This window comes from Gymnoscopelus braueri (assembly GCF_963280865.1).
Source record: "Gymnoscopelus braueri genome assembly, chromosome: 12".
NCBI classification, from domain to species: Eukaryota; Metazoa; Chordata; class Actinopteri; order Myctophiformes; family Myctophidae; genus Gymnoscopelus; species Gymnoscopelus braueri.
Genome location: NC_137614.1, coordinates 19,992,780 through 20,019,109, shown reverse-complemented (window position 1 = coordinate 20,019,109; position 26,330 = coordinate 19,992,780). Strand labels below are relative to the sequence as shown.

Below are 26,330 nucleotides of genomic sequence, written 5' to 3'. Positions count from 1 at the left end.
GTAGCATGTTTTATGTGACAGACTGAATGGAGGGTTCTTATACCTGTATGGCCAGACAGAGGGTGTTGAGGATGATGAGTACAAACATGACGTACTCAAAGCCTGTTGAGTTGACCACGTACCAGAACCGGTACTGGTAGGGGTTCTTGGGGATGTAAAGACGCAGTGGACGGGCCTTCAAAGCATACTCTACACACTGACGCTACAGCGGGGAGGAACCAGAGTTACGGCAAGTTTATTTCTACTTCCACATTAAAAAAACAACCAGCCTTTACCAAAGCGCTGTACAACTTCTATAACTAAGACACAAGAAATAAGCAACAGTAATGACGACAAGCCTGCACAGGACAAACAGGATGTAGAAATAGATTCAGATACAGACATAGAAACACAGTGGAGAGGCACACACACAAATGTTTGCATTATTTAAATAGGTATTACTATTTTATTATTAAAATATTTAATGATTTCTTAATTATTCAAATATTTAAATATTCATGTTTAAATGTGTTACTTTCGCTATGATAGTGAACAAGTGAACCCAAATATATCTGTCCATTTGAATGCATTTATACCCTCTCAGAGTTCAATTATGTAATTAACCGAGTACTTTATTAGTGTGGTTGCCCTAACAGGGCAACCAGACTATAGTAATCCTCACACTTTATTAGTGTGGTTGCCCTAACAGGGCAACCAGACTATTGTTCTAGGGATGCTATTTTCTTTCTAGATAAACAATACTTTGAACCGCATCTCCTCCCACAGTTTATTTTTCCCAATTTAGTGCCATATGTCAAAATGACCGGCTTCACCGGGAATCGTGTGCTTGTATTTTGCTAAGAGATTGGTTGCATAGTTTTATTGATATTGATTTATTAGTGCATTAAATGTCCCCATCCACTTTAATGGAAAAGTGAAAAAACTCAAATTCAAGTATTTTTTTCTCAGAAACCGTAAGAGCTAGAGTTACCAGATTTGGAGGGGAGGTTTATAATTAACTCCAAAATTATTAAAGAAAGAATTACACCAGTCGGCCTCATGGTGGCGCTATAACAGCCCCCTTTACGTTTTTGCCTATAACTCTTGAACCATAGGTCGTAAAATCAAAAAACCTTTTCCCCTGGATTCCTTGGGTCATGACGCATCTCCCCATATAGGCCACGCCCATTTGCGTCTGGATAGATTTTCCGCCATTTTGAATTTTCTTCAAAACACACTTTTTGCTCATTTTCCTACATATTTTGTCCAAATCTCACACAAATCGGTACAGGTCATCTATGGACCCATGCGATAAACATATCCAAACGACATTTTGATAGTCTTTACTGTTCGTCCGTAATTGGCTTCCAAAGTTAGTGGGAGGGGCCCGTTTTACCAAAAATGCCAAAAATCACGAACAAAACGTCCAATCGATCCCAAATTTGAATCACATGTCGAGGGTGGTTTACTCAACGAATCCCCAAAAGCATTTCCACTTTGACCCATAGGGGGCGCCACAACTGTGCAAAACGTAACCGTTTGATGCAAAAACATGATTTTTGGGGGGATCACTCCTCTCAAATTGAAAAGCAGGTGATCTCAGGAGTGACATGATGATGTCATTGGCCCGCTACCTTTGTGGGAGGGGCTTATTTATTTTAGTGGGAGGGGCCTATTTCTTCAAATCAAAACGCCATGTATCACGAACGCAGGATCCAATCAGCACCAAATTCGAATGGCACGTCACGCGGCCTCCGATGGTATTCCTCCAAGCGTATTCCTCAAGTCCGGGCGGCGGCGACCTGCGACCGGTGTCGGCGCAACCACACTTTGCAATTGCCCTGAATTGCGACGCGTCTAGTTAGTGTGGTTGCCCTAACAGGGCAACCAGACTATTGTTCTAGGGATGCTATTTTCTTTCTAGATAAACAATACTTTGAACCGCATCTCCTCCCACAGTTTATTTTTCCCAATTTAGTGCCATATGTCAAAATGACCGGCTTCACCGGGAATCGTGTGCTTGTATTTTGCTAAGAGATTGGTTGCATAGTTTTATTGATATTGATTTATTAGTGCATTAAATTTCCCCATCCACTTTAATGGAAAAGTGAAAAAACTCAAATTCAAGTATTTTTTTCTCAGAAACCGTAAGAGCTAGAGTTACCAGATTTGGAGGGGAGGTTTATAATTAACTCCAAAATTATTAAAGAAAGAATTACACCAGTCGGCCTCATGGTGGCGCTATAACAGCCCCCTTTACGTTTTTGCCTATAACTCTTGAACCATAGGTCGTAAAATCAAAAAACCTTTTCCCCTGGATTCCTTGGGTCATGACGCATCTCCCCATATAGGCCACGCCCATTTGCGTCTGGATAGATTTTCCGCCATTTTGAATTTTCTTCAAAACACACTTTTTGCTCATTTTCCTACATATTTTGTCCAAATCTCACACAAATCGGTACAGGTCATCTATGGACCCATGCGATAAACATATCCAAACGACATTTTGATAGTCTTTACTGTTCGTCCGTAATTGGCTTCCAAAGTTAGTGGGAGGGGCCCGTTTTACCAAAAATGCCAAAAATCACGAACAAAACGTCCAATCGATCCCAAATTTGAATCACATGTCGAGGGTGGTTTACTCAACGAATCCCCAAAAGCATTTCCACTTTGACCCATAGGGGGCGCCACAACTGTGCAAAACGTAACCGTTTGATGCAAAAACATGATTTTTGGGGGGATCACTCCTCTCAAATTGAAAAGCAGGTGATCTCAGGAGTGACATGATGATGTCATTGGCCCGCTACCTTTGTGGGAGGGGCTTATTTATTTTAGTGGGAGGGGCCTATTTCTTCAAATCAAAACGCCATGTATCACGAACGCAGGATCCAATCAGCACCAAATTCGAATGGCACGTCACGCGGCCTCCGATGGTATTCCTCCAAGCGTATTCCTCAAGTCCGGGCGGCGGCGACCTGCGACCGGTGTCGGCGCAACCACACTTTGCAATTGCCCTGAATTGCGACGCGTCTAGTTAGTGTGGTTGCCCTAACAGGGCAACCAGACTATAGTACTCTTCCCACTTTATTCCACTTTATTCCGGATAAACTTATTTTGTCCCGCTACTCCTCCCACAGTTTTTTTTCCCCAATTTTGTGCCATATGTCAAAATGACCGGCCTCACCGGGAATCGTGTGCGTGTATTTTGCTAAGGGATTGGTTACATAGTTTTATTGATATTGATTTATTAGTGCATTAAATTTCCCCATCCACTTTAATGGAAAAATGAAAAGATTCCTATTCAAGTATTTTTTTCTCACAAACCATAAGAGCTAGAGTTACCAGATTTGTAGGGGAGGTTCATAATTTAGTCCGAAATTATTTTAAAAATAATCAAACCATTCGGCCTAATGGTGGCGCTATAACAGCCCCTTTTACGTTTTGGCCTTTAACTCTTGAACCGTAGGTCGTAAAATCAAAATGTCTTTTTCCCTGGATTCCTTGGGTCACTACGCATCTCCCCATATAGGCCACGCCCATTTGCGTCTAGATAGATTTTCCGCCATTTTGAATTTTCTTCAAAACACACTTTTTGCTCCTTTTCCTACAAATTTTGTCCAAATCTCACACAAATCGGTACAGGTCATCTATGGACCCATGCGATAAATCTATCCAAACGGCATTTTGATAGTCCTTACCGTTCGTCCGTAATTGGCTTCCAAAGTTAGCGGGAGGAGCCCGTTTTACCAAAAATGCCAAAAATCACGAACGAAACGTCCAATCGATCCCAAATTTGAATCACATGTCGAGGGTGGTTTACTCAACGAATCCCCAAAAGCATTTCCACTTTGACCCATAGGGGGCGCCACAACTCTGCAAAACGTAACCGTTTGATGCAAAAACATGATTTTTGGGGGGATCACTCCTCTCAAATTGAAAAGCAGGTGATCTTAGGAGTGACATGACGATGTCATTGGCCCGCTACATTTGTGGGAGGGGCTTATTTATTTTAGTGGGAGGGGCCTATTTCTTCAAATCAAAACGCCATGTATCACGAACACAGGATCCAATCAGCACCAAATTCGAATGGTACGTCACGCGACCTCCGACGCTATTCCTCCAAGCATATTCCTCAAGTCCGGGCGGCGGCAACCTGCGACCGGCGACGGCGCAACCACACTTTGCAATTTCCCATAATTGCGACCCGTCTAGTTAGTGTGGTTGCCCTAACAGGGCAACCAGACTATAGTACTGGATGGTCTTTATTAATCTTCCGGATAAACAATACTTCGAACTGCTATTTCTCCCACAGTTTTTATCCCCCAATGTTGTGCCATATCTCAAAATGACCGTCTTGACCTGGAATTGTGCGCTTGTATTTTGCTAAGAGATTGGTTAAATAGTTTAATTGATATTGATTTATTAGTGCATTAAATTTCCCCATCCGCTTTAATGTAAAAGTGAAAACTCAAATTCAAGTATTTTTTTCTCAGAAACCGTAAGAGCTAGAGTTACCACATTTTGAGGGGAGGTTCATAATTTAGTCCGAAATTATTGAAAAAATAATTACACTAATCGGCCACTTGGTGGCGCTATAACAGTGCCCTTTACGTTTTGGCCTATAACTCTTGAACCGTAGGTCGTAAAATCAAAATGTCTTTTCCCCTGGATTCCTTGGGTCACTACGCATCTCCCCATATAGGCCACGCCCATTTGCGTCTGGATAGATTTTCCGCCATTTTGAATTTTCTTCAAAACACACTTTTTGCTCCTTTTCCTACAAATTTTGTCCAAATCTCACACAAATCGGTACAGGTCATCTATGGACTCATGCGATATACCTATCCAAACGGCATTTTGATAGTCCTTACCGTTCGTCCGTAATTGGCTTCCAAAGTTAGCGGGAGGAGCCCGTTTTACCAAAAATGCCAAAAATCACGAACGAAACGTCCAATCGATCCCAAATTTGAATCACATGTCGAGGGTGGTTTACTCAACGAATCCCCAAAAGCATTTCCACTTTGACCCATAGGGGGCGCCACAACTCTGCAAAACGTAACCGTTTGATGCAAAAACATGATTTTTGGGGGGATCACTCCTCTCAAATTGAAAAGCAGGTGATCTCAGGAGTGACATGACGATGTCATTGGCCCGCTACATTTGTGGGAGGGGCTTATTTATTTTAGTGGGAGGGGCCTATTTCTTCAAATCAAAACGCCATGTATCACGAACACAGGATCCAATCAGCACCAAATTCGAATGGTACGTCACGCGACCTCCGACGGTATTCCTCCAAGCATATTCCTCAAGTCCGGGCGGCGGCAACCTGCGACCGGTGACGGCGCAACCACACTTTGCAATTTCCCATAATTGCGGCGCGTCTAGTTAGTGTGGTTGCCCTAACAGGGCAACCAGACTATAGTACTGGATGGTCTTTATTAATCCGGATAAACAATACTTCAAACTGCTATTTCTCCCACAGTTTTTATCCCCCAATGTTGTGCCATATCTCAAAATGACCGTCTTGACCTGGAATCGTGCGCTTGTATTTTGCTAAGAGATTGGTTAAATAGTTTAATTGATATTGATTTATTAGTGCATTAAATTTCCCCATCCGCTTTAATGTAAAAGTGAAAAAACTCAAATTCAAGTATTTTTTTCTCAGAAACCGTAAGAGCTAGAGTTACCACATTTGGAGGGGAGGTTCATAATTTAGTCCAAAATTATTGAAAAAATAATTACACCAATCGGCCACATGGTGGCGCTATAACAGCCCCCTTTACGTTTTGGCCTATAACTCTTGAACCGTAGGTCGTAAAATCAAAATTTATTTTCACCTGGATTCCTTGGGTCACGACGCATCTCCCCATATAGGCCACGCCCATTTGCGTCTGGATAGATTTTTTGATATTGATTTATTAGTGCATTAAATTTCCCCATCCACTTTAATGGGAATTGCAAAAACTCCCATTCAAGTATTTTTTTCTCGGAAACCATAAGGGCTACAGTTACATGACTTGGAGGGGAGGTTAATAGTTTATTGCAAAATTATTTAAAAAAAAATCACACCAGTTGGCCACATGGTGGCGCTATAACAGCCCACTTTACCTTTTGGCCTATAACTCTTGAACCGTAGGTCGTAAAATCAAAATGTCTTTTTCCCTAGATTCCTTGGGTCATGACGCAACTCCTTATATAGGCCACGCCCATTTGCGTCTGGATAGATTTTTTGATATTGATTTATTAGTGCATTAAATTTCCCCATCCACTTTAATGGGAATTGCAAAAACTCCCATTCAAGTATTTTTTTCTCGGAAACCATAAGGGCTACAGTTACATGACTTGGAGGGGAGGTTAATAGTTTATTGCAAAATTATTTAAAAAAAAATCACACCAGTCGGCCACATGGTGGCGCTATAACAGCCCACTTTACCTTTTGGCCTATAACTCTTGAACCGTAGGTCGTAAAATCAAAATTTCTTTTTCCCTAGATTCCTTGGGTCATGACGCAACTCCCCATGTACGCCACGCCCATTTCCGTCTGGATAAATTTTCCGCCATTTTGAATTTTCTTCAAAACACACTTTTAGCTCCTCCTCCCACATATTTTGTCCAAATTTCACAAAAACCGGTACACATGATCTCTGGACCCATGCGATAAACGTCTCCAAGCTGAATTTTGATAGTCCTTACGGTTCGTCCTTAAATGGCTTCCAAAGTTAGCGGGAGGGGCCCGTTTTACAAAAAAGGCCAAAAATCACAAACGAAACCTCCAGTCAATCCCAAATTTGAATCACATGTCAAGGGTGGTTTACTCAACGGATCCCCAAAAGCATTTCCACTTTGATCCATAGGGGGGCGCCACAAATGCGCAAAATGTAACCGTTTAATGCAAAAACATTATTTCGGGGTGGATCGATCCTCTCAAAATGAAACGCAAGTGATCTCATGAGAGACATGACAATGTAATTGGCGCAGCCTCCGACAGTATTCCTCCCAGCGTATTCCTCGAGTCCCGGCGGCCGCAGCCCACGACCGGCGTCGGCGCAACCACACTTTGCAATTGCCCTGAATTGCGACGCGTCTAGTATTAACATTGTTCTTGAACAATGTTAATAAACAATATTTCAAACTGCATCTCCTCCCACAGTTTTTATTCCCCAATGTTGTGCCATATCTCAAAATGACCGTCTTGACCGGGAATCGTGCGCTTGTATTTTGCTAAGAGATTGGTTAAATAGTTTAATTGATATTGATTTATTAGTGCATTAAATTTCCCCATACGCTTTAATGGAAAAGTGAAAAAACTCAAATTCAAGTATTTTTTTCTCAGAAACTGTAAGAGCTAGAGTTACCAGATTTGGAGGGGAGGTTCATAATTTAGTCCGAAATTATTAATAAAATTATCACACCATTCGGCCACATGGTGGCGCTATAACAGCCCCCTTTACGTTTTGGCCTATAACTCTTGAACCGTAGGTCGTAAAATCAAAAATTCTTTTCACCTGGATTCCTTGGGTCACGACTCATCTCCCCAAATAGGCCACGCCCATTTGCGTCAGGAAAGATTTTCCGCCATTTAGAATTTTCTTCAAAACACACTTTTTGCACCTTTTCCTACAGATTTTTCCCAAATCTCACAAAAATCGGTACACATGATCTCTGGACCCATGCGATAATCTGGACCGAAACATAATTTTGATAGTCCATACCGTTCGTCCGTAAATGGCTTCCAAAGTTAGCGGGAGGGGCCCGTTTTACAAAAAAGCCCACAAATCACGAACAAAACGTCCAGTCAATCCCAAATTTGAATCACATGTCAAGTGTGGTTTACTCAACAAATCCCCAAAAGAATTTCCACTTTGATCCATAGGGGGCGCACACAAATGCTCAAAATGTAACCGTTTGATGCAAAAACCTTATGATCAATCCTCTCAAAATGAAACGCAAGTGATCTCAGGAGTGACGTGACAATGTAATTTGCGCAGCCTCCGACGGTATTCCTCCCAGCGTATTCCTCGAGTCCCGACCGGCGTCGGCGCAACCACACTTTGCAATTGCCCTGAATTGCGACGCGTCTAGTATTAACATTGTTCCTGACAATGTTAAACTTCAGACCTTAACTCCTCCCACAGTTTTGGCAGCACACACTCGTGCCATATGCCAAAATGACCGGCTTCACTGGGAATCGTGCGCTTGTATTTTGCTAAGAGATAGGTTGTATAGTGTAATTGATATTAATTTATTAGTGAATTAATTAATCCCCATTGACTTATAATGGGAAAATGCAAAGACTCACATTCAAGTATTTTTTTCTCAGAAACCGTAAGAGCTAGAGTTACCACATTTGGAGGGGAGGTTCATGATTTAGTCCGAAATTATTGAAAAAATTATCACACCATTTGGCCTCATGGTGGCGCTATAACAGTCCTCTTTACGTTTTGGCCTATAACTCTTGAACCTTATGTCGTAAAATCAAAATGTCTTTTTCCCTGGATTCCTTGGGTCACGATGCATCTCCCCATATAGGCCACGCCCATTTGCGTCAGGATACATTTTCCGCCATTTTGAATTTTCTTCAAAACACACTTTTTGCACCTTTTCCTACAGTTTTTTTCCAAATCTCACAAAAATCGGTACACGTGATCTATGGACCCATGCGATAATCTGGACCGAAACAGAATTTTGATAGTCCATACCGTTCGTCCGTAAATGGCTTCCAAAGTTAGCGGGAGGGGCCCGTTTTACAAAAAAGCCCACAAATCACGAACAAAACGTCCAGTCAATCCCAAATTTGAATCACATGTCAAGTGTGGTTTACTCAACAAATCCCCAAAAGAATTTCCACTTTGATCCATAGGGGGCGCACACAAATGCTTAAAATGTAACCGTTTGATGCAAAAACCTTATGTTGGGGGATCAATCCTCTCAAAATGAAACACAAGTGATCTCAAGAGTTGCGTGACAATGTAATTGGCACAGACTCCGACGGTATTCCTCCCAGCGTATTCCTCGAGTCCCGACCGGCGTCGGCGCAACCACACTTTGCAATTGCCCTGAATTGCGACGCGTCTAGTTAGTGTGGTTGCCCTAACAGGGCAACCAGACTATAGTACTCTATACACTTTATTATTCCAGCTAGATAAACAATACTTCGGGCTGCTACTCCTCCCACAGTTTTTATCCCCCAATGTCGTGCCATATGTCAAAATGACCGTCTTGAGCGGGAATCGTGCGCTTGTATTTTGCTAAGAGATTGGTTAAATAGTTTAATTGATATTGATTTATAAGTGCATTAAATTTCCCCATCCGCTTTAATGGAAAAGTGAAAAAACTCAAATTCAAGTATTTTTTTCTCAGAAACCGTAAGAGCTAGAGTTACCAGATTTGGAGGGGAGGTTCATAATTTAGTCCGAAATTATTTAAAAAAAATATCACACCATTCGGCCACATGGTGGCGCTATAACAGCCCCCTTTACGTTTTGGCCTTTAACTCTTGAACCGTAGGTTGCAAAATCAAAATTTCTTTTCACCTGGATTCCTTGGGTCACGACGCATCTCCCCATATAGGCCACGCCCATTTGCGTCTGGATAGATTTTCCGCCATTTTGAATTTTCTTCAAAACACACTTTTTGCACCTTTTCCTACAGATTTTGTCCAAATTTCACAAAAATCTGTACACGTGATCTATGGACCCATTAGATAAACCTTTCCAAATTGCATTTTGATAGTCCTTACCGTTCGTCCGTAATTGGCTTCCAAAGTTAGTGGGAGGGGCCCATTTTACCAAAAATGCCAAAAATCACGAACGAAACGTCCAATCGATCCCAAATTTGAATCACATGTCGAGGGTGGTTTACTCAACGAATCCCCAAAAGCATTTCCACTTTGATCCATAGGGGGCGCCACAAATGCGCAAAATGTAACCGTTTGATGCAAAAACATGTTTTTTCAACCCACGGACAAAAGACCCCACCAAAACTTACCTTCTCTCTCTCGCGCGCGAGCTCTCTTTCTCTCTGTCCCCCTCTGTCCCCCTCTCTCTCTGGAAAGCAATTTAATGGACTTGCTTGTGTGCGTCTTTTTTTTTTTTTGGCGGTTTGCAGCGTGGGCTGAGTTGATGATTTATATTCATTTTCGCGGGCGGGTTGGGCTCCCGTGCAGGTCCGCGCATCACTACTGTGTACCAATTTGTGTAATGTTTGGATCAAATCTCTAGGAGTACTTTCATAAAAAATGGTTTTGCAAAAAGCGGCCTCCTCGTGGCGCTATAATGCATGCCGGACGGAGGGGGGCGAAGGACACACACATGGACGGACGGACAAACGAACGGACAAGGTGCAAAACATAGTCTCGGCCATGCCTTTTGGCCTGGCGGAGACAGCAACAAAGCATCATAATGTGTAAAGTACAAAAAACACAAATCCTAATTCAGGTGCCCACTCCTCCAGGTGCCCAGTTGTCCAGATGCCCACATGTCCCAAGTGCCCAGTGCCCAGATGGTTTTGGTGCCCAGTTGTCCCTAGTGCCCAGTTGACTAGGTGCCCACATTTCCCTAGGTTTTGGTGCCCAGTTATCCCTATTGCCCGATGCGTTGTGAGCTTATCATGCTGTGTAAAGTACAAAAAACACAAATCCTAATTCAGGTGCCCATTCCTCCAGGTGCCCAGTTGTCCAGATGCCCACATGTCCCAAATGCCCAGTTCCCAGTTGTCCAGGTGCCCACATGTCCCTACTGCCCAGATGGTTTTGGTGCCCAGTTGTCCCTAGTGCCCAGTTGTCCCTAGTGCCCAGTTGACCAGGTGCCCACATTTCCCTAGGTTTTGGTGCCCAGTTATCCCTAGTGCCCGATGCGTTGTGAGCTTGTAGATCTGCTATTTTCTAAAGATTTGTATACACTGTATGCATTTGAAAACTTGAAATGGGACATTCTGCATAATTGCTACTTTTACTTCTGGTACTTTAAGTATATTTTCTGGGAGAAATTAGGAATGTAACTGGCTTCTGTGTTTTTTTTAAAATTATTATTATTATTATTATTATTATTATTATTATTATTATTATTATTATTATTATTGCTGTTATATATTTCGCTAACTTCTTCTTTTTAACTTTTAAATTAATAAAATGACGTTTGCATTTGCATTTGCAAAATGTATCTATTTTTGGTTAATACTTCAATGTCTTTTTGTTTGTTCTATGAAAGCAGCATCATTTTACATGCATTTCAGAGCCAACGGCTGCATCCGCTTTAGAAAGGATACGGAAATGGTTTACCTAAGTGTGTGTGTGCGTACGTGCACGCATGCGTGTTCTTGTGTGTGTGTGTGTGTGTGTGTGTGTGCGTGTGTGCGTGTGTGTGTGTGTGTGTGTGTGTGTGTGTGTGTGTGTGTGTGTGTGTGTGGGGGGGGGGGGTTCCTCCGAGTTGGAAACACTGGTGACGCGAGGTTCGTGGGGGGGGGGGGGGGGGGGGGTGCGAGAGGGCTTGCCCGGGCTTGTTTTGACCCTTTTGCCTGAGCAGACCAATCACAGCTCTTGCTGATTTGTCCCTCCCCTTAGACTCACAGCACACACGCTTCCTTCTCACAAATCAAAATCCTGCGATAGCCTCGGTCATTTACTATTGGAAAAGGATCTACTTGATTTAGCTTCATATTATATCATCGATCTACTTTGTTTTCTTCGGAAGACTTTCATTTCGCCGTCTTTTGTCTGAGGTGAGTAATATTACTTTATATCGCTTCCATAACTCTGATGTATGTCTGACTCTGTAGCCTTGGATCACACGACGGTCATGGATGAACTGCAACCTGGTGTTTGCACTTTCTCCCTTTTTGGACCCTCTAATCTACTTCAACGTTCAGATTTCAAACAAAGTTTTTACCCCATGGCCACGGATGTTATAATTATGTATGGGCCCTCAGAAGTAGCCGTATCTATCGTATTGTTCAATAAAAAAACATTTTAATCCGATCGGTGGCCATTTTCTCATAGTTAGCACACTCTATCAGAGTGCAGTACACCTACCAACCGATGGGGTCGCGTAGTTGAAAGCATATGGAGGACATGCTGAGAAAATGTCCACCGATCGGATTAAAATGCTTTTTATTTAACAATACTGAAGATACGGGTACTTCTGAAGGCCCGAACGGAATTGTTACATCCGTGGCCATGAGGTAAGCACTTTATATTTGAAATTTGAACGTGTATGTACATGTACGGGCTTTAAATGAATTAAGTGCAATCGCCAGGTTAAGTTTGTTGGTGACTTTGTTTTCATACAATCATGTCACCATCGAGTCATCGACCTGTCATAACAATTCATTATATAACGCAGAATGCAGCTTTTAATCAACATTGCATTTGTTATATCTTGTCTGCTAAAATTGAGCTTGTAGATCTGCTAGAACTAACTTTAAGCAGCGAAAGTTGCTCTGAAACTAGGTTAAAAACAACAAGGATTCGTCAGCTAGGCTAACCGATGCTAACGGCTATAAATGTATGCTTACAACTTCCGCATGGCAGTGACGTCACACACAGCTCCTTGGAGCTTTGTTTGTGTCTGTCTCGACACAGACAGTTGGCAGGCATAGATAGATAAATATTCTGCTTGTACTTCTATCCACTATTGTACTTGTATTGTACTTCATCTCAGAGGCAAATATTGAACTTTTGATCCACTACAATTATTTGAAAACTACTTTAGTTGATTTTGATTATTATTTAAAAAACATTGGCTACATTAACCACTTAAGCCCTACTCAAACTTTTCTATTTGAAAATGGCAGATCTACAAGCTCACAATGCTATACATTGTGAGCTTGTAGATCTGCTATTTAAGAATTATCTCTAAAATTGGCAGACTCTGTAGCCATGTGATAACAAGGCATTATACATATTTGAAAATAGGAGATCTACAAGCTCACTTTAAACTTGTAGCCTTTTTTAAATAGCTTATCTACAAGCTCACTTGTAGATCACTTGTGAGCTTGTAGATCTGCTATTGTCTATTGATATGCATGTACTTTCATAACTCTGTGTCTAAAATTTTGTATTTCTTTTTTTACAGCTCTGGCTGTGGACCCAGGTGACAGACAGACCATCCCAGACCTACTGCAAGGTGTGTAACATCCTGATCCTATTTTAGATGTGTAACTATCTAATGTTGGCTTATTGACATTGACTTGGGGTCAAATACTAGGTTATGGGGGTCTGCTCTTTGACATTACAATAGTTTGAGAACCACTGGTATCCAGGTGACAAGTGCGTGTTGCTTCTAGTTTCTATAGAGTTGTCAGCTGACTGAAAGGTGATTAGAGGTGTTGTTAGGGGTTGAATAAATTGTGTGTGTGTGGTCACACGTGGTCACACCACTTAACCTTTATTTAAAATAGCAGATCTACAAGCTCACTGTAAGCTTGTTGCTTAATTTTAATTGGCTGATCTACATAGCTCACTTGTAGATCACTTCTGAGCTTGTAGATCTGCTATTGTCTATTATGCATGTACAGGTGACAAGTATGTGTTGCTTCAAGTTTCTATAGAGTTGTCAGCTGACTGAAAGGTGATAATAGGGGGGTGATTGGAGGTGTGGTTAGGGGTTGAATAAATGACCCATTGTTGATGCCATTTAACAGGCCCTGTGTCTTATCTGTGTCTGTTTTATCCATATGTGGCACATTTTTCAGCACACTGACTTGTCTGGTTCAATTTTCAAGATCTATCTCGTGTGTGTGTGTGTGTGTGTGTGTGTGTGTGTGTGTGTGTGTGTGTGTGGGGTCACACATGGTCACACCACTTAACCTTTATTTAAAATAGCATATCTACAAGCTGATTTTCTGAGCTTGTAGATCTGCTATTTTCCTATTATATCCCAAATTGGCAGACATCTGTAGCCATGTGATAACATGGCATTATACATATTCGAAAATAGCAGATCTACAAGCTCGCTGTGAGTTTGTAATGTTTGGAAAATAGCAGATCTACAAGCTCACTGTAAGCTTGTTGCTTCATTTTAAATGGCCAATCTACATAGCTCACTTGTAGATCACTTCTGAGCTTGTAGATCTGCTATTGTCTATTGATTTTCCATGTACAGGTGACAAGTATGTGTTGCTTCAAGTTTCTATAGAGTTGTCAGCTGACTGAAAGGTGATAATAGGGGGGTGATTAGAGGTGTGGTTAGGGGTTGAATAAATGACCCATTGTTGATGCCATTTAACAGGCCCTGCGTCTCATCTGTGTCTGTCTTATCCATATGTGGCCAATTTTTCAGCACACTGACTTGTCTGGTTCAATTTCAAGATCTATCTATCTGTTGGCAGTGATAGACAAATATTGTACTTGTAATCCACTACAATGTTTTGAAAACTTGAGTTACTTTGTAGATTTAGATTGTTGTTTAAAAAACATAGGCTACACTAACCACTTCAGCCCTATTTAAACTTTGGCTATTTGAAAATGGCAGATCTACTAGCTCACAATGCGACGCGTTGTGAGCTTGAGCTTGTACATTTGAAAATAGCTGATCTACAATCTCACAATGCGACGCGTTGTGAGCTTCTAAATCTGCTATTTTACAATTATCTCCATTATCACCAAATTGGCAGACATCTGTAGCCATGTGATAACAAGGCATTATACATATTTGAAAATAGCAGATCTACAAACTCACTGTGAGTTTGTAATGTTTGGAAAATAGCAGATCTACAAGCTCACTGTAAGCTTGTTGCTTAATTTTAATTGGCTGATCTACATAGCTCACTTGTAGATCACTTCTGAGCTTGTAGATCTGCTATTGTCTATTATGCATGTACAGGTGACAAGTATGTGTTGCTTCAAGTTTCTATAGAGTTGTCAGCTGACTGAAAGGTGATAATAGGGGGGTGATTGGAGGTGTGGTTAGGGGTTGAATAAATGACCCATTGTTGATGCCATTTAACAGGCCCTGCGTCTCATCTGTGTCTGTCTTATCCATATGTGGCCAATTTTTCAGCACACTGACTTGTCTGGTTCAATTTTCAAGATCTATCTATCTGTTGGCAGTGATAGACAAATATTGTACTTGTAATCCACTACAATGTTTTGAAAACTTGAGTTACTTTGTAGATTTAGATTGTTGTTTAAAAAACATAGGCTACACTAACCACTTCAGCCCTATTTAAACTTTGGCTATTTGAAAATGGCAGATCTACTAGCTCAAAATGCGACGCGTTGTGAGCTTCAGCTTGTACATTTGAAAATAGCTGATCTACAATCTCACAATGCGACGCGTTGTGAGCTTCTAAATCTGCTATTTTACAATTATCTCCATTATCACCAAATTGGCAGACATCTGTAGCCATGTGATAACAAGGCATTATACATATTTGAAAATAGCAGATCTACAAACTCACTGTAAACTTCTTGCCTTATTTTAAATAGCCAATATACAAATTCACTTGACAGCTTGTCACTACATGCATTTACTTTTATATTTTTTTCTAAATACAGTATTTTTGATTGAAAATTTCAGCTGTGGCGTGGCTGTACACCGGACCTGATATCTTGGCCAACACAGCAGTGGACTGAGGGGACCATCCCAGACTGCACTACTGCAAGGTTTGTTTAACATAACATGACACATGTGCAAATCAAAGCGTTTTAGATCTATCTAATGTTGGCATATGGAAATTGTCTTGGGGTCAATCCATTGTCAGTTTTTAAGGAGACATTGCCAATATATATACTCTATTTAGTTTAACTCTTTGACTGCCATATCAATAGTGTGCCAGTGCTGCCAGCAAAAACGGTGATTTTACTGTACCTTTGAAAAATCATGGAATAATCTCTGTGACCGCCGTTCTCACAGAGATCGGCGCATTACATGCATGGGGTTATCAAGATTCCAAGAGGGGTCCCCAAATTATTTTGTTGGTCCCCAGATGATTAGCTTAATTGAAACACATTTTCTTTATTTTTAAAATGCCAACTCCTATTATGTTTGCTTATTTTGCACTCTTTATTGTCTCCGTCAGGCCGGAAGGCATGGCTGAGACTGTTTTGCACCCTGTCTGTCTTTTTGTGTGTCATTCTGTCTGTGGACAGTCAATCTCTGGTACCGTTGGCTTGATGGCAGTGAAACTGTGCACACACGCTGTCTGGATGCAAGAGCAGAATTCTGTCCCAAATTGGTCACATGGGCTAGTAATTGCTTTTTTGCAAAACACACTTTTGACCGTGCTCCTACACATGTTGTCCAAACATGACGCTAATCGGTACACATTATCTTCATAGTCAAGTGATCAAAAACAAATCTGTCCAGTTTTTCATATTCATCCTGATTGACGTATTCCAAACATTACTGGCCCACAATAACCGACCTAACCTGGTAGAGACCTCTTGGAGCACTTTCTCTAATTACATTCTGTTTCCACACATTTTTAAAAGGTAATAGGATCCAATTTAGTCAAAGCTGTCAGCCATTCTTAATCAAATAATTCAAATGGAATAAAACAAAATGGTTACACCATTACTCTACAGATAAATGGTAACATTAGTGTTTGCAACAGTAAACTTATGAATTAATGCATTATTTTCCCACACTGCTATACCTAATATAAACTATGCAGATGATATGCGTACTTCAATTCTATGGTGTACTCATCATATACATAATCTTTGGTAGACATATATGCTTATGTAATACTTTCTCTCTTTAGTTCTACTTTTCCAAATATTTTGGTTAATATTGTATAAAATCTTGAATAGTTAAAGTTCAACAAGGGAATGTCAGCTATGTCTATCATAGCCATAATTGCATGAATGGTAGATGTATATAAATAAAATAAGCACCATACATACAAATGCAGCTGTTAGATTGCTAACACACCAATAATGCACATTATGGAAAGATGAAAGAACTCAACGCAGTCAGAGAAATGACTTCATATATACCGATACTTGATCATAGACAAAGATTTTCATAAAAAATGTGCCCTTTAAACAGCCATAACTACAGTTCCGAGCATGTTTAACGCCCCAAACTTGGTAGTTGCTATAGCAGTGTAAAACACTTTAAATGGCCATGCTTCAGTGACCAACGCTCTTAGCAGCGCAACATAGGACTAGGTTTGAAGGCTGCGCAGCGGCCTGAAAATCTACTGTCATAAAATGGCACACGTTTTTTTACACAAGAATATAACGGTAGAAAAAAAAAAATCTAACAAGTAATTATATTGTAAAACTATAGCGCTAGTCTGAAATTGTTCTATTTTTTTATTCTAGTGTTCATCAGATCAAAACAGCTCCTCTGGTGACTTTTTAACGGTAAGTTAAGTTGATTCTTGATGCCTAGAGTGATTTGTGACTAATGCTACTCTAGTATTGAAGGTTGAAGGTTGTTTTTTGGTAAAGAGTGTACATTTTAATACAAGTTCAGATCTAAAACTTGGTGACATCATGCCCCGTCGTGGGAAGAAATCTATCGCTAAAAAGAAATGCTGGGATGCTAAGTTGGCCCATACAGATTCACCAAACAGTTGCACAGAGGTCGATGAAGGGACACAAAAGACATTTAGTCCAGCCATGGAGCCTGTGTTAGAAACAGCTCAGCAACATGCACAGTCTGATGTTGAAGAACAAGACAACATTGGCGAGGCCATGGACCTTTCCAACAATGACCCTGTACAACAAGCATGCACCATGCATCCCTCTGTGAAATCTGTGCAGGCATCCAAAAGCCAAAATCATCATAAGTTTTCCAAAATGTCAAAGAATCGGCAGTGTACATGCATGGCTCTGACATTTTTGGCTCACCAACATGAAGGTCTTGACTTGAAGATGGATGATCTTGACAAGATACTGGACAAGGGAGACAGTCTGTATAAAAGAACAATAGAACAACTAAAAAGACAAAAGCAGTTTAAGTCATGCCAGCTGACAATGGAGGAAGTACCTCTCAAGGTGGAAACGGAGCACAATACGTACTCCGTGAAAAAATCTAACGTGGACATGGGATTTATGAGAGCTGAGGGAGAGCCCTACCGACGGCATTGGTGGCTGAAGCTTCAGGAAAGACTTAAGTGTCTGTCTGAGAATGTCAAATATGCACTCCTAACAGTATCACCACACACTATTGCCGTTTTTAGAGACAGGTCTGGAAGATATGGACTGTTTGACTCTCACCAGAGAAGTGCTGATGGCCTACCTTTGCCTGGAGGAAAAGCTGTAATGATGACCTTCACTCAGTTGGATGATCTGTTCGCTAAAATTGACCAGCTAATTGACTTCTCACATTCATCGAACAGGATTGACCAAATGCAGTTTGACTTCATGCCAGTGACATTTGAACAGACAAATGCTCGGTCACCCCATCTGTCAACAGTGCAAGTTCATCCTGACAACCTGCATCACAAAGAGCCTGTCGATCAAACTAGCCAGGATGAAACAAACACTGGACCTCCAATCACCAAGCATTCTCTGCAGGCAGGCCATTCACCATCAACACAAGTGATGTCAGACACTACAAATGAAAGAGCCAACAAAATGAGTCAACAACGGAAACGGAAAATAATGAGGAGACTAAGAGAGGATCAACTGCAATCTGATACCAAGGAAAAACCGAGGACTCCAAGGAAGGAATACATGAACAAATACATTGCCATGAGATGTATAACGGATAAAAAATTCAAGGAACAGCAAAACAAATTCAAGAAGGCATATTTCAACAGGAGATTCAGTGAAGATGAAGAGTTCAGAGGGCAGCGTCGGGTCCAGCAGAAGGCATATGGCAAAAGGAGGTTCAATGAAGATGAGGAGTTTAGAGAGAAGAAAAGGGCTTATGGCAAAAGGAGGTTAAATAAAGATGAGTTTAGAAAGAAGCACAATGCTTATGTAAACAAGAGGTTCAGAGAAGATGAGGAGTTCAGGAGAAAGGTCAGGGAACACATGAAGTCCTACATGGCCCGCAGATGCAAAACGGACCCATTCTTCAAGATGCGCCGTGACATCCGACGTTCAATGAGAATAAGAAATAGATACAAGGACTTATGTGATGTCCTGCGCAAACGGGGCATTGCTGTAAAAGCGATGAAAGATTTAGATACTGCGAGGATAGATTTACCTACCGCACCCCAACAGAATGAGCTACTACAAGGCGCTATAGCGAGTTTCCAGAAAGTCATAAAACATGGACCAACTTTTGTTTGCACAACGTGCCATCGGACTCTTTTCTCTGATCAAGTGTATGTTTGTCATCGGTCAAATTACACGATCAAACCCCGCGTGGTTGCTGCCTGCTTGACAGGCAAATACCTTCATTCGTGTGATGATCAATGTGGAGGGCCGGAAGATTGCACTGTACCCGAAGAAAGGCGAAAAGAGTGGATTTGTCAAAGCTGTCACAATAGTGTAGTAGCAGGAAGAATGCCACGCTTGGCTGTCGCAAACAACCTGGAACTTGCACCCATTCCTCCAGAGCTCCGCCAACTCAATGTGCTGGAAAGACAAATATCGGCAATAGACATACCATTTGCCAAGATTCTCACACTTCCTAAAGGCAAACAGAGTGCTATATATGGTGCTGTGGTGTGCGTGCCAGCAGACGTGGAAACCACAGTAAACACCCTACCCAGAAGGCTCGACTCATCCCGTTTGTACAGGGTGAAACTGAAGAGACGTCTGCGGTACAAAGGTTATCATTTGTTTCACACTGTCAATATGACCAATGTCTTACTGGGCTTGAGGAAACTCATCGAGACACACCCCGACTACAAAAACATCACAATCCGAGATGATGAGAGCATCAACGATGAAAATGTGGAGGGCCATCTTGAAGACCTACCCACTGTTGAACTTGAAGACCTACCCACTGTTGAACAGACGGGCACAGACGAAGTCATGGACAGTTGTGACGACGCCGAAATGATGGAAGTAGCCGATGCGACTGAAACCCTCGACCCATCACAGAGAGTGGATCAACATCCACCCACTGCCCAAGATGAGCAAGATGCGCTGAGACCTGGACATGGCCTGGACAGTTGCTTGGAACCGGATGACATTGGACAAGAGACAATGACATACGGAGATGGCATATTCTGCATCGCCCCAGCTGAAGGAAACAGGCCTGTCAGCTATAGCACAGCCCCTAACCTCGAAGCAAGGGCCTTCCCTACATTGTTTCCAACTGGAGAGAACACGTTGGATCGGAAGAGAAAGCTCAAACTGACACCAAGCAGGTACTTCAACGCAAGGCTTTTCAATGTTGATGATCGTTTTGCAAGAGACCAAAGCTATCTCTTTTTTGCCCAGTTTGTTACAGAGACCCACTTGGCAAAAAACACCATCTCAATTCAATTGAGGAAGGGCAAACCCTTTACCAAGGATGGTCGCAGGATCTCCAACAAGATGTTGCAGGACAAGCATGAAGTTGAGAGACTGGTCAGAAACCGGGATGCAACAAGGTTCATGCAACCCCTTAGGGGGACGCCAGCCTACTGGCAGAAGACCATGTATGATTTGTTTGCCATGGTCCGTCAGTTAGGCCCACCTACCTTCTTTTTGACCTTAAGTGCTGCAGAATTCAGATGGCCAGAGGTCATAACGGCAATAAAAGCACAGCAAGGCCAAATAGTGGATTTTGACAAGCTGGACTGGAATGAGAAATGTGACATCCTCAGAAGCAATGCAGTGACTACCATGCGAATGTTTGACAAGCGAGTTCATTCTGCGTATTCAAAACTGCTGCGGTCTGATGCTCGCCCAATCGGACACGTCATAGACTGGTTCCATAGAATCGAGTATCAAAACCGGGGTTCGCCGCATGTTCACGCCTTAATGTGGGTAGCCGACGCCCCCAAACTTGGAGAAGACTCGGACGAGAAGATATGCGAATTTGCGGACCGCTACATTTCGTGCCAGCTGCCTGATCCAAACGAAAATCCTGTGCTTCACCGAATTGTCCAAGAAGTTCAGATGCACAGCAAAAACCACACAAAGTCCTGTAAGAAAGGTAACAAGACATGCAGGTTTGGATTCCCCAAGGCACCAGTGGACACAACCTGGTTAACTAACCCAACGCCAGTTGATCCAATGGAGGAAGTCACGGATGAAAACGAAAGGGGCGCAACAGGAGGAAATGAAGGAGCAAACGAAAGTGCAAAGAGGAGTACCGAAGGCATAGGCAAACAACAGAGGGCAAGAGCACAAGCTGCTTTGGCCAAACTCAAACCTCTGTATGATCTACTTCTGGACTTGCCATCAGAACTGACCGATCTCTCAGAGTTGCTGGCAAAGTGCAATTTGACTCACGAAGAGTACGACAGCTATCTTGAAGACTTGAGGAATGTCCAGGTCCTCTTGATGAAGCGTGGAGTCAAGGACTGCTATGTGAACAACTACAACCCAGTTTTGCTGGAGGCCTGGAATGCCAACATGGATATCCAGTTTGTCCTGGACCACTTTGTTTGCATCTCATACATGCTGTCCTACATATCCAAGGCCGAACATGAGATGGGTGAGCTTCTGAAACAAGTAGTCGAAGGCATAGACCCCACAAAAGTGACCGAAAGGGGTGCAATGAACGAACTTGTTCACGCATATGTGAAAAACAGACAGGTTAGCTCTCAGGAGGCAGTGGCCCGAACTTGCAGCTTGCAATTGAAGGAATGCTCCCGCGAAGTTGTCTTCCTCCCGACGGATGACAATGCAATGAAAATGAGCCTCCCGCTCAGCTTGCTGCAGAAAAGACCAGCCGATTCGAACCAAGTGTGGATGTCAGGGCTTCTTGACAAATACAACGCCAGACCCAAAACACTGGTGTTTGACAACATGTGTCTAGCAGAATTTGCATCCGAGTACAGGATTGTGTACGGTAGCGAAGCAAAAAAGCCAGATTGCCTGAAGCTGTCTGACAACATGGGAACCATTAAGAAGCGCTCGACGGATGGCCGACCCGCGGTTATCAGATACGCGAAGTTCTCGGAACAGAAGGACCCCGAGAAATACTTCGGCAACTTGCTGAAGGCTTACCTTCCGCATCGCTATCAGACCACACTGAAAACCGCAATCTTCCCCACCTACAAGGAGTTCTACGACTCTGCGTCTGTGAAAATACCTGGACAAAAATGGACATGCCGCGCAAATGCCATTGTTGATGAGAACAAAATGAGGTATGAAAAACACAGCAAATCGATGGAAGAAGCATTAGAGGAATTCATGAAGCATGGCCCTGCGGAAGATGCGTGGGCCAACATTGCCCCAGAAAATGAGCTCGAGCGGATGGAATGTCTTGCCGAACAAGATCAAGATCCACAGGCAGACGACGAACAAGACGACGTCCCAGAGTTCAGTTGTCAAGAGGTGGGTACAATTGTTGGTCACAGGGTATCGGCTCCGCAAATGAGCCTCGATTATCTGCGTTCAATGTGTCGAAACCTCAACCGGACTCAAGCCTCCATCTTTCACTCTGTACGTGAATGGTGCTTCAAGAGCGTACTCGACCAGAAACCCGAACCCTTCTTCTTCTTTGTCACTGGGGGTGCTGGAACTGGCAAATCACACCTGATCAAGTGCATCTACGGTGAGGCAACACGGATTCTCCGTCGACTCCCCAGACTGTTTGAGGAGACGGATGCATCCATGCCCACAGTGCTGCTGTCTGCGTTTACAGGAACTGCGGCATACAACATCGCGGGAAACACACTGCATTCCCTGTTGAAGTTGCCAAGAAAATTGAAACCACCCTACATAGGACTGGGAAACAAATTGGATGACGTGAGGGCAAAGCTGGGAAATGCGGAGATCATCGTCATAGATGAGGTGTCGATGATTTCAAAGGCTATGTTTATCTACATCCACTGGAGACTGCAAGAGATTAAAGGCAGTAAGAGGCCATTCGGCGGCATGTCGGTACTTGTAGTAGGCGACTTTTACCAGCTCCCTCCAACGTCAAGTGGGAAACCGCTCTGTGTGCTCGAGGAAGGCAAACCGGACCTTCTGCTCGAACACTTTCAGATGATCACGTTGACCGAGATCATGCGACAGAAAGATGATCTGCCCTACGCAGAGCTTCTGAATAGGTTGAGAGTCAAAGCGAAGAAGGATCCGCTGAGTGACGGAGACAAAGCACTCCTTGCTCAGAGAGTGACTGTGCGTGACCGTTGTCCTAAGGATGTTGTGCACATCTTCGCAACCAACAAAGAGGTGTCCGAACACAACGCCAAATCTTTGTCTGCGCTCCACAGCCACATCGTCAACATACCCGCGGAAGACTACAAGCAAGTCCATAACCACAAGACTCGCCTTGCCAGTCCCTGTACAGGAGAGCAGAACGATCTTCTTGACAACTTGCAGGTTGCAGAAGGCGCCCCAATCGTGATCATCAGGAACATAGATGTGGAGGATGGCCTTGTGAACGGGACATTTGGCAAGATGGCTAGTGTAGAGATGCACGTAAACGAGGACGGGAGTAGAGTAGCCAAGCTTTGGCTTGTAGTAGACAAGCCTGAAGCAGGACAGAAATACCGGAAAACTACACCTGGCAGTACACAAGTGTACGTCGAGAGATATGAGGAACACCTGAGCAATAACACGCTTCGTAGGCAATTTCCCATCAAGTTGGCATATGCTTGCACAGCTCACAAAGTCCAAGGCATGACTACACAATCTGCTGTGGTTTCCTTGAAACGGATCTTCCAACCAGGCATGGCCTACGTTGCCCTCAGTAGGACAACGTCATTGCAAGGATTGCACATCATTGACTTCGATGCGAAGAAAATCTATGCTGATCCTGCAATCACAGCTGCCCTGGAATCCATGAAGACCGCCTCACTGGACAGTGTTATGCCACTGTTGAAGTATCGAGAGACGACAGGCCAGGCGCAAACACTCGCGATTGTCCATCACAACACGCAAAGTTTACCGGCACACATTCAGGACATCAAAAAACATCACGAACTGACCCATGCAGATGTCCTGTGCTTGACCGAGACGCATCTCACCGGCTCCTTTGTGGCTGACAGTCTCCAATTGGATGGATACACCATGTTCAGCCGCAACAAGCACATCTCGTACACCAGCCGTTCTGAACGTGCAGAACAGAATGGCGGTGGCGTCGCTGTGTATGTGAAGGACCATTTCCAGGCATGTGAAAAGCGTTACCTACACAATGTGACAAACCTCGAGTTTGTGGTCGTCAAGATAGAGTCCCCTGTCAAGCTTCTGATCGCTGCAGTGTACAGACCACCACGTTACGATGACCCGTTCATGGAAAATCTGAAGGCGCTTCTGGACTCCTTAGAAGTGATGGACCACCATCCCATCGTAGTCTGTGGTGATTTCAACGAAAATCTACTGGCCAGTGTAGGTACTCCGATAGCGATGCTGCTCGAGTCCAGAGGATACACACAACTGATCAAGGAGAAGACTACTGACAAAAACACGCTGTTGGATCACATTTACATCTCAAGACCAGAGCAATGTCTACAGTCTGGAGTACTACGTACGTACTACAGCTACCATGATCCTGTGTATTGCGTATTATCCTCCGATCAGGACTAGTGCATAGCCTGCAAGACAAGCTTGCAAACACTGGAACCATGTAGACCTTAGTTTCAAGGACATCGTGCTCTTTCCCACCAAACGCATTCTGACCTGCTCTTATAAATCACATCTGCCGCACTCAATAACAAAAGGATTGCGAACAATGGAACCTCTTGATCACCAACCCTGTCATTGGATATATCACTGGAACATGTGAATGAGCTGCCCAAATAGTGGTCACCAGAGATGATCGTTTGACGGTATGAACTATTCATAGCCAACGCTACATCATTCTCTGGTGCCACTCCAGCGCAAAGTCTCATCTGCCACACTAAATAACAAACGGATTGCGAACAATGGAACCTCTTGATCACCAACCCTGTCATTGGATATATCACTGGAACATGTGAATCAGCTGCCCAAGTAGTGACCGGGCCTCATCGTAGCCGCACCTATACTTTGGAATCTCCCATTACGCAGCAGCCAAATCTCACCTTTTTTCTCTTGTCGCTAGTATTATTCATATTGTAGCATTGTTTTGTCTTTTTTCATAATTACTGATTGTGAAGCATTTGTTTGAAAAGAACACTAACACTTGTTTCCCTGTTTTTCAGAAGCCGTCCAGCACTGATATTGTTTTTGCCTTTAACCATTTTCTACATTTCAGGAATGTTCTTTGTGAATAATTGTCATATTTCTAATTGTCATTTATGTTGTGGGTCGTGAACCGGTAGTACCCAATTTCTATAAACACAATATTGGCCATCCCTGAATTTAATAACAAACTCACACATAAAATAATCAATTCTAAAAAATGCATAACAAACTATTTTGGATTGTATACTGCCTTTTCATGACCCACTACCTTATATTTACATGTGCATGTTGTAAATGTTTTAACTCACCATTTGTTTTTAGGGCTGTAAGACTGTAACACTTATTAGGACTAAATTATTTTTTAATAAATGTTGTCAAAAAATTTAATTTTATTCAAACAGCCAATATACAAGCATTAAAATAGGACTTAGTTTCTTAATTAAACTAATAAATGTAATCCCAAAATAATTATGGAAAATGTTACACATTGATTCATTGATAAATACAAAATTAGATATCTACAAAATACACTTTGAGATAATTCACTTAATCAATATAGTTGCAGCCCTAAAAGTTTTACTTATTTTTCAGAATGTTACATTTATTAGTTTGTTTAATATATTTACCAGGAGCTTGCTTGATCGCCTTTTTTAACAAAGGGGTCGGTGCAAGAATTTTTTCCCCGTGCACTCCTAAATTGGCTGAAATAGGAGGCGGGTTTTTTGCTTCACCCTGGAAAATATTGAAATTACTTAAAGGTTAGAATATAATTTTGGACAATAACAGTAATAGTAGTAATAATAATAACCATTAGAGCATCAATAATATATCTGTCAATAATAAACTGTTTACAGGCATTGTAATAGTTATCATAAAATATAATTGTTTAATTGTCACTAATAACTCATATTAACCTATATATAGAATCATAAAATATGACCATAATTACATATATAATCATAATAACTATAGTAAAAATAATTGATAGGACATTATACCAAATATATTAATGGTGTTGCTTACAGTAAAGGTACCAATAATACAATTGTGTTAATAAATACTTTAAACTATATCTGCTCTGCTTTGTCTCTACTTATTTTTCTTTTTGCCATGTGTTTGAAAAGTGAATCTATATGTTTGGTAATGTATTTAGTCACATGTATTTAACATTTACAATGAATACAGATGTGTTTTTTTAAATTTGTATTACTATTCTCAATCAGAAGGGTTCTTC

At 42.2% G+C, this 26,330-nt stretch overlaps 2 protein-coding genes and 1 long non-coding RNA gene across 5 annotated transcripts in view; 2 read left to right on the top strand and 1 right to left on the bottom strand.

Annotated features, from left to right (window-relative positions):
- cacna1db (calcium channel, voltage-dependent, L type, alpha 1D subunit, b) overlaps positions 1-26,330 on the bottom strand; it is a gene marked incomplete at its 3' end in the record, with an annotated part of 134,906 nt that overhangs the window by 28,232 nt on the left and 80,344 nt on the right. The window contains exon 30 of the mRNA XM_080443487.1: positions 44-202. Within this exon, the coding sequence (XP_080299613.1) occupies positions 44-202 (159 nt within the window). The remainder of the gene's footprint in view (positions 1-43; positions 203-26,330) is intronic.
- Positions 11,562-26,158, top strand: LOC308096197. The gene is made up of 5 exons (XR_013934115.1): positions 11,562-11,697; positions 13,050-13,100; positions 15,495-15,580; positions 17,246-17,287; positions 25,114-26,158. It is a non-coding gene; the product is annotated as an uncharacterized lncRNA (long non-coding RNA).
- LOC308096162 (uncharacterized protein) lies at positions 17,347-25,119 on the top strand. 3 transcript variants are annotated; one of them, XM_080443484.1, is made up of 2 exons: positions 17,347-17,537; positions 17,598-25,119. In XM_080443484.1, exons 1-2 carry the CDS (start codon positions 17,420-17,422, stop codon positions 24,515-24,517), a joined length of 7,038 nt encoding a protein of 2,345 aa, XP_080299610.1. In that variant the 5' UTR covers positions 17,347-17,419; the 3' UTR covers positions 24,518-25,119. The 3 variants fall into 3 exon arrangements, with proteins under 3 accessions (XP_080299610.1, XP_080299611.1, XP_080299609.1); XM_080443485.1 differs by having other exon boundaries at positions 17,347-18,759; positions 18,865-25,119; XM_080443483.1 differs by having other exon boundaries at positions 17,347-18,813; positions 18,865-25,119.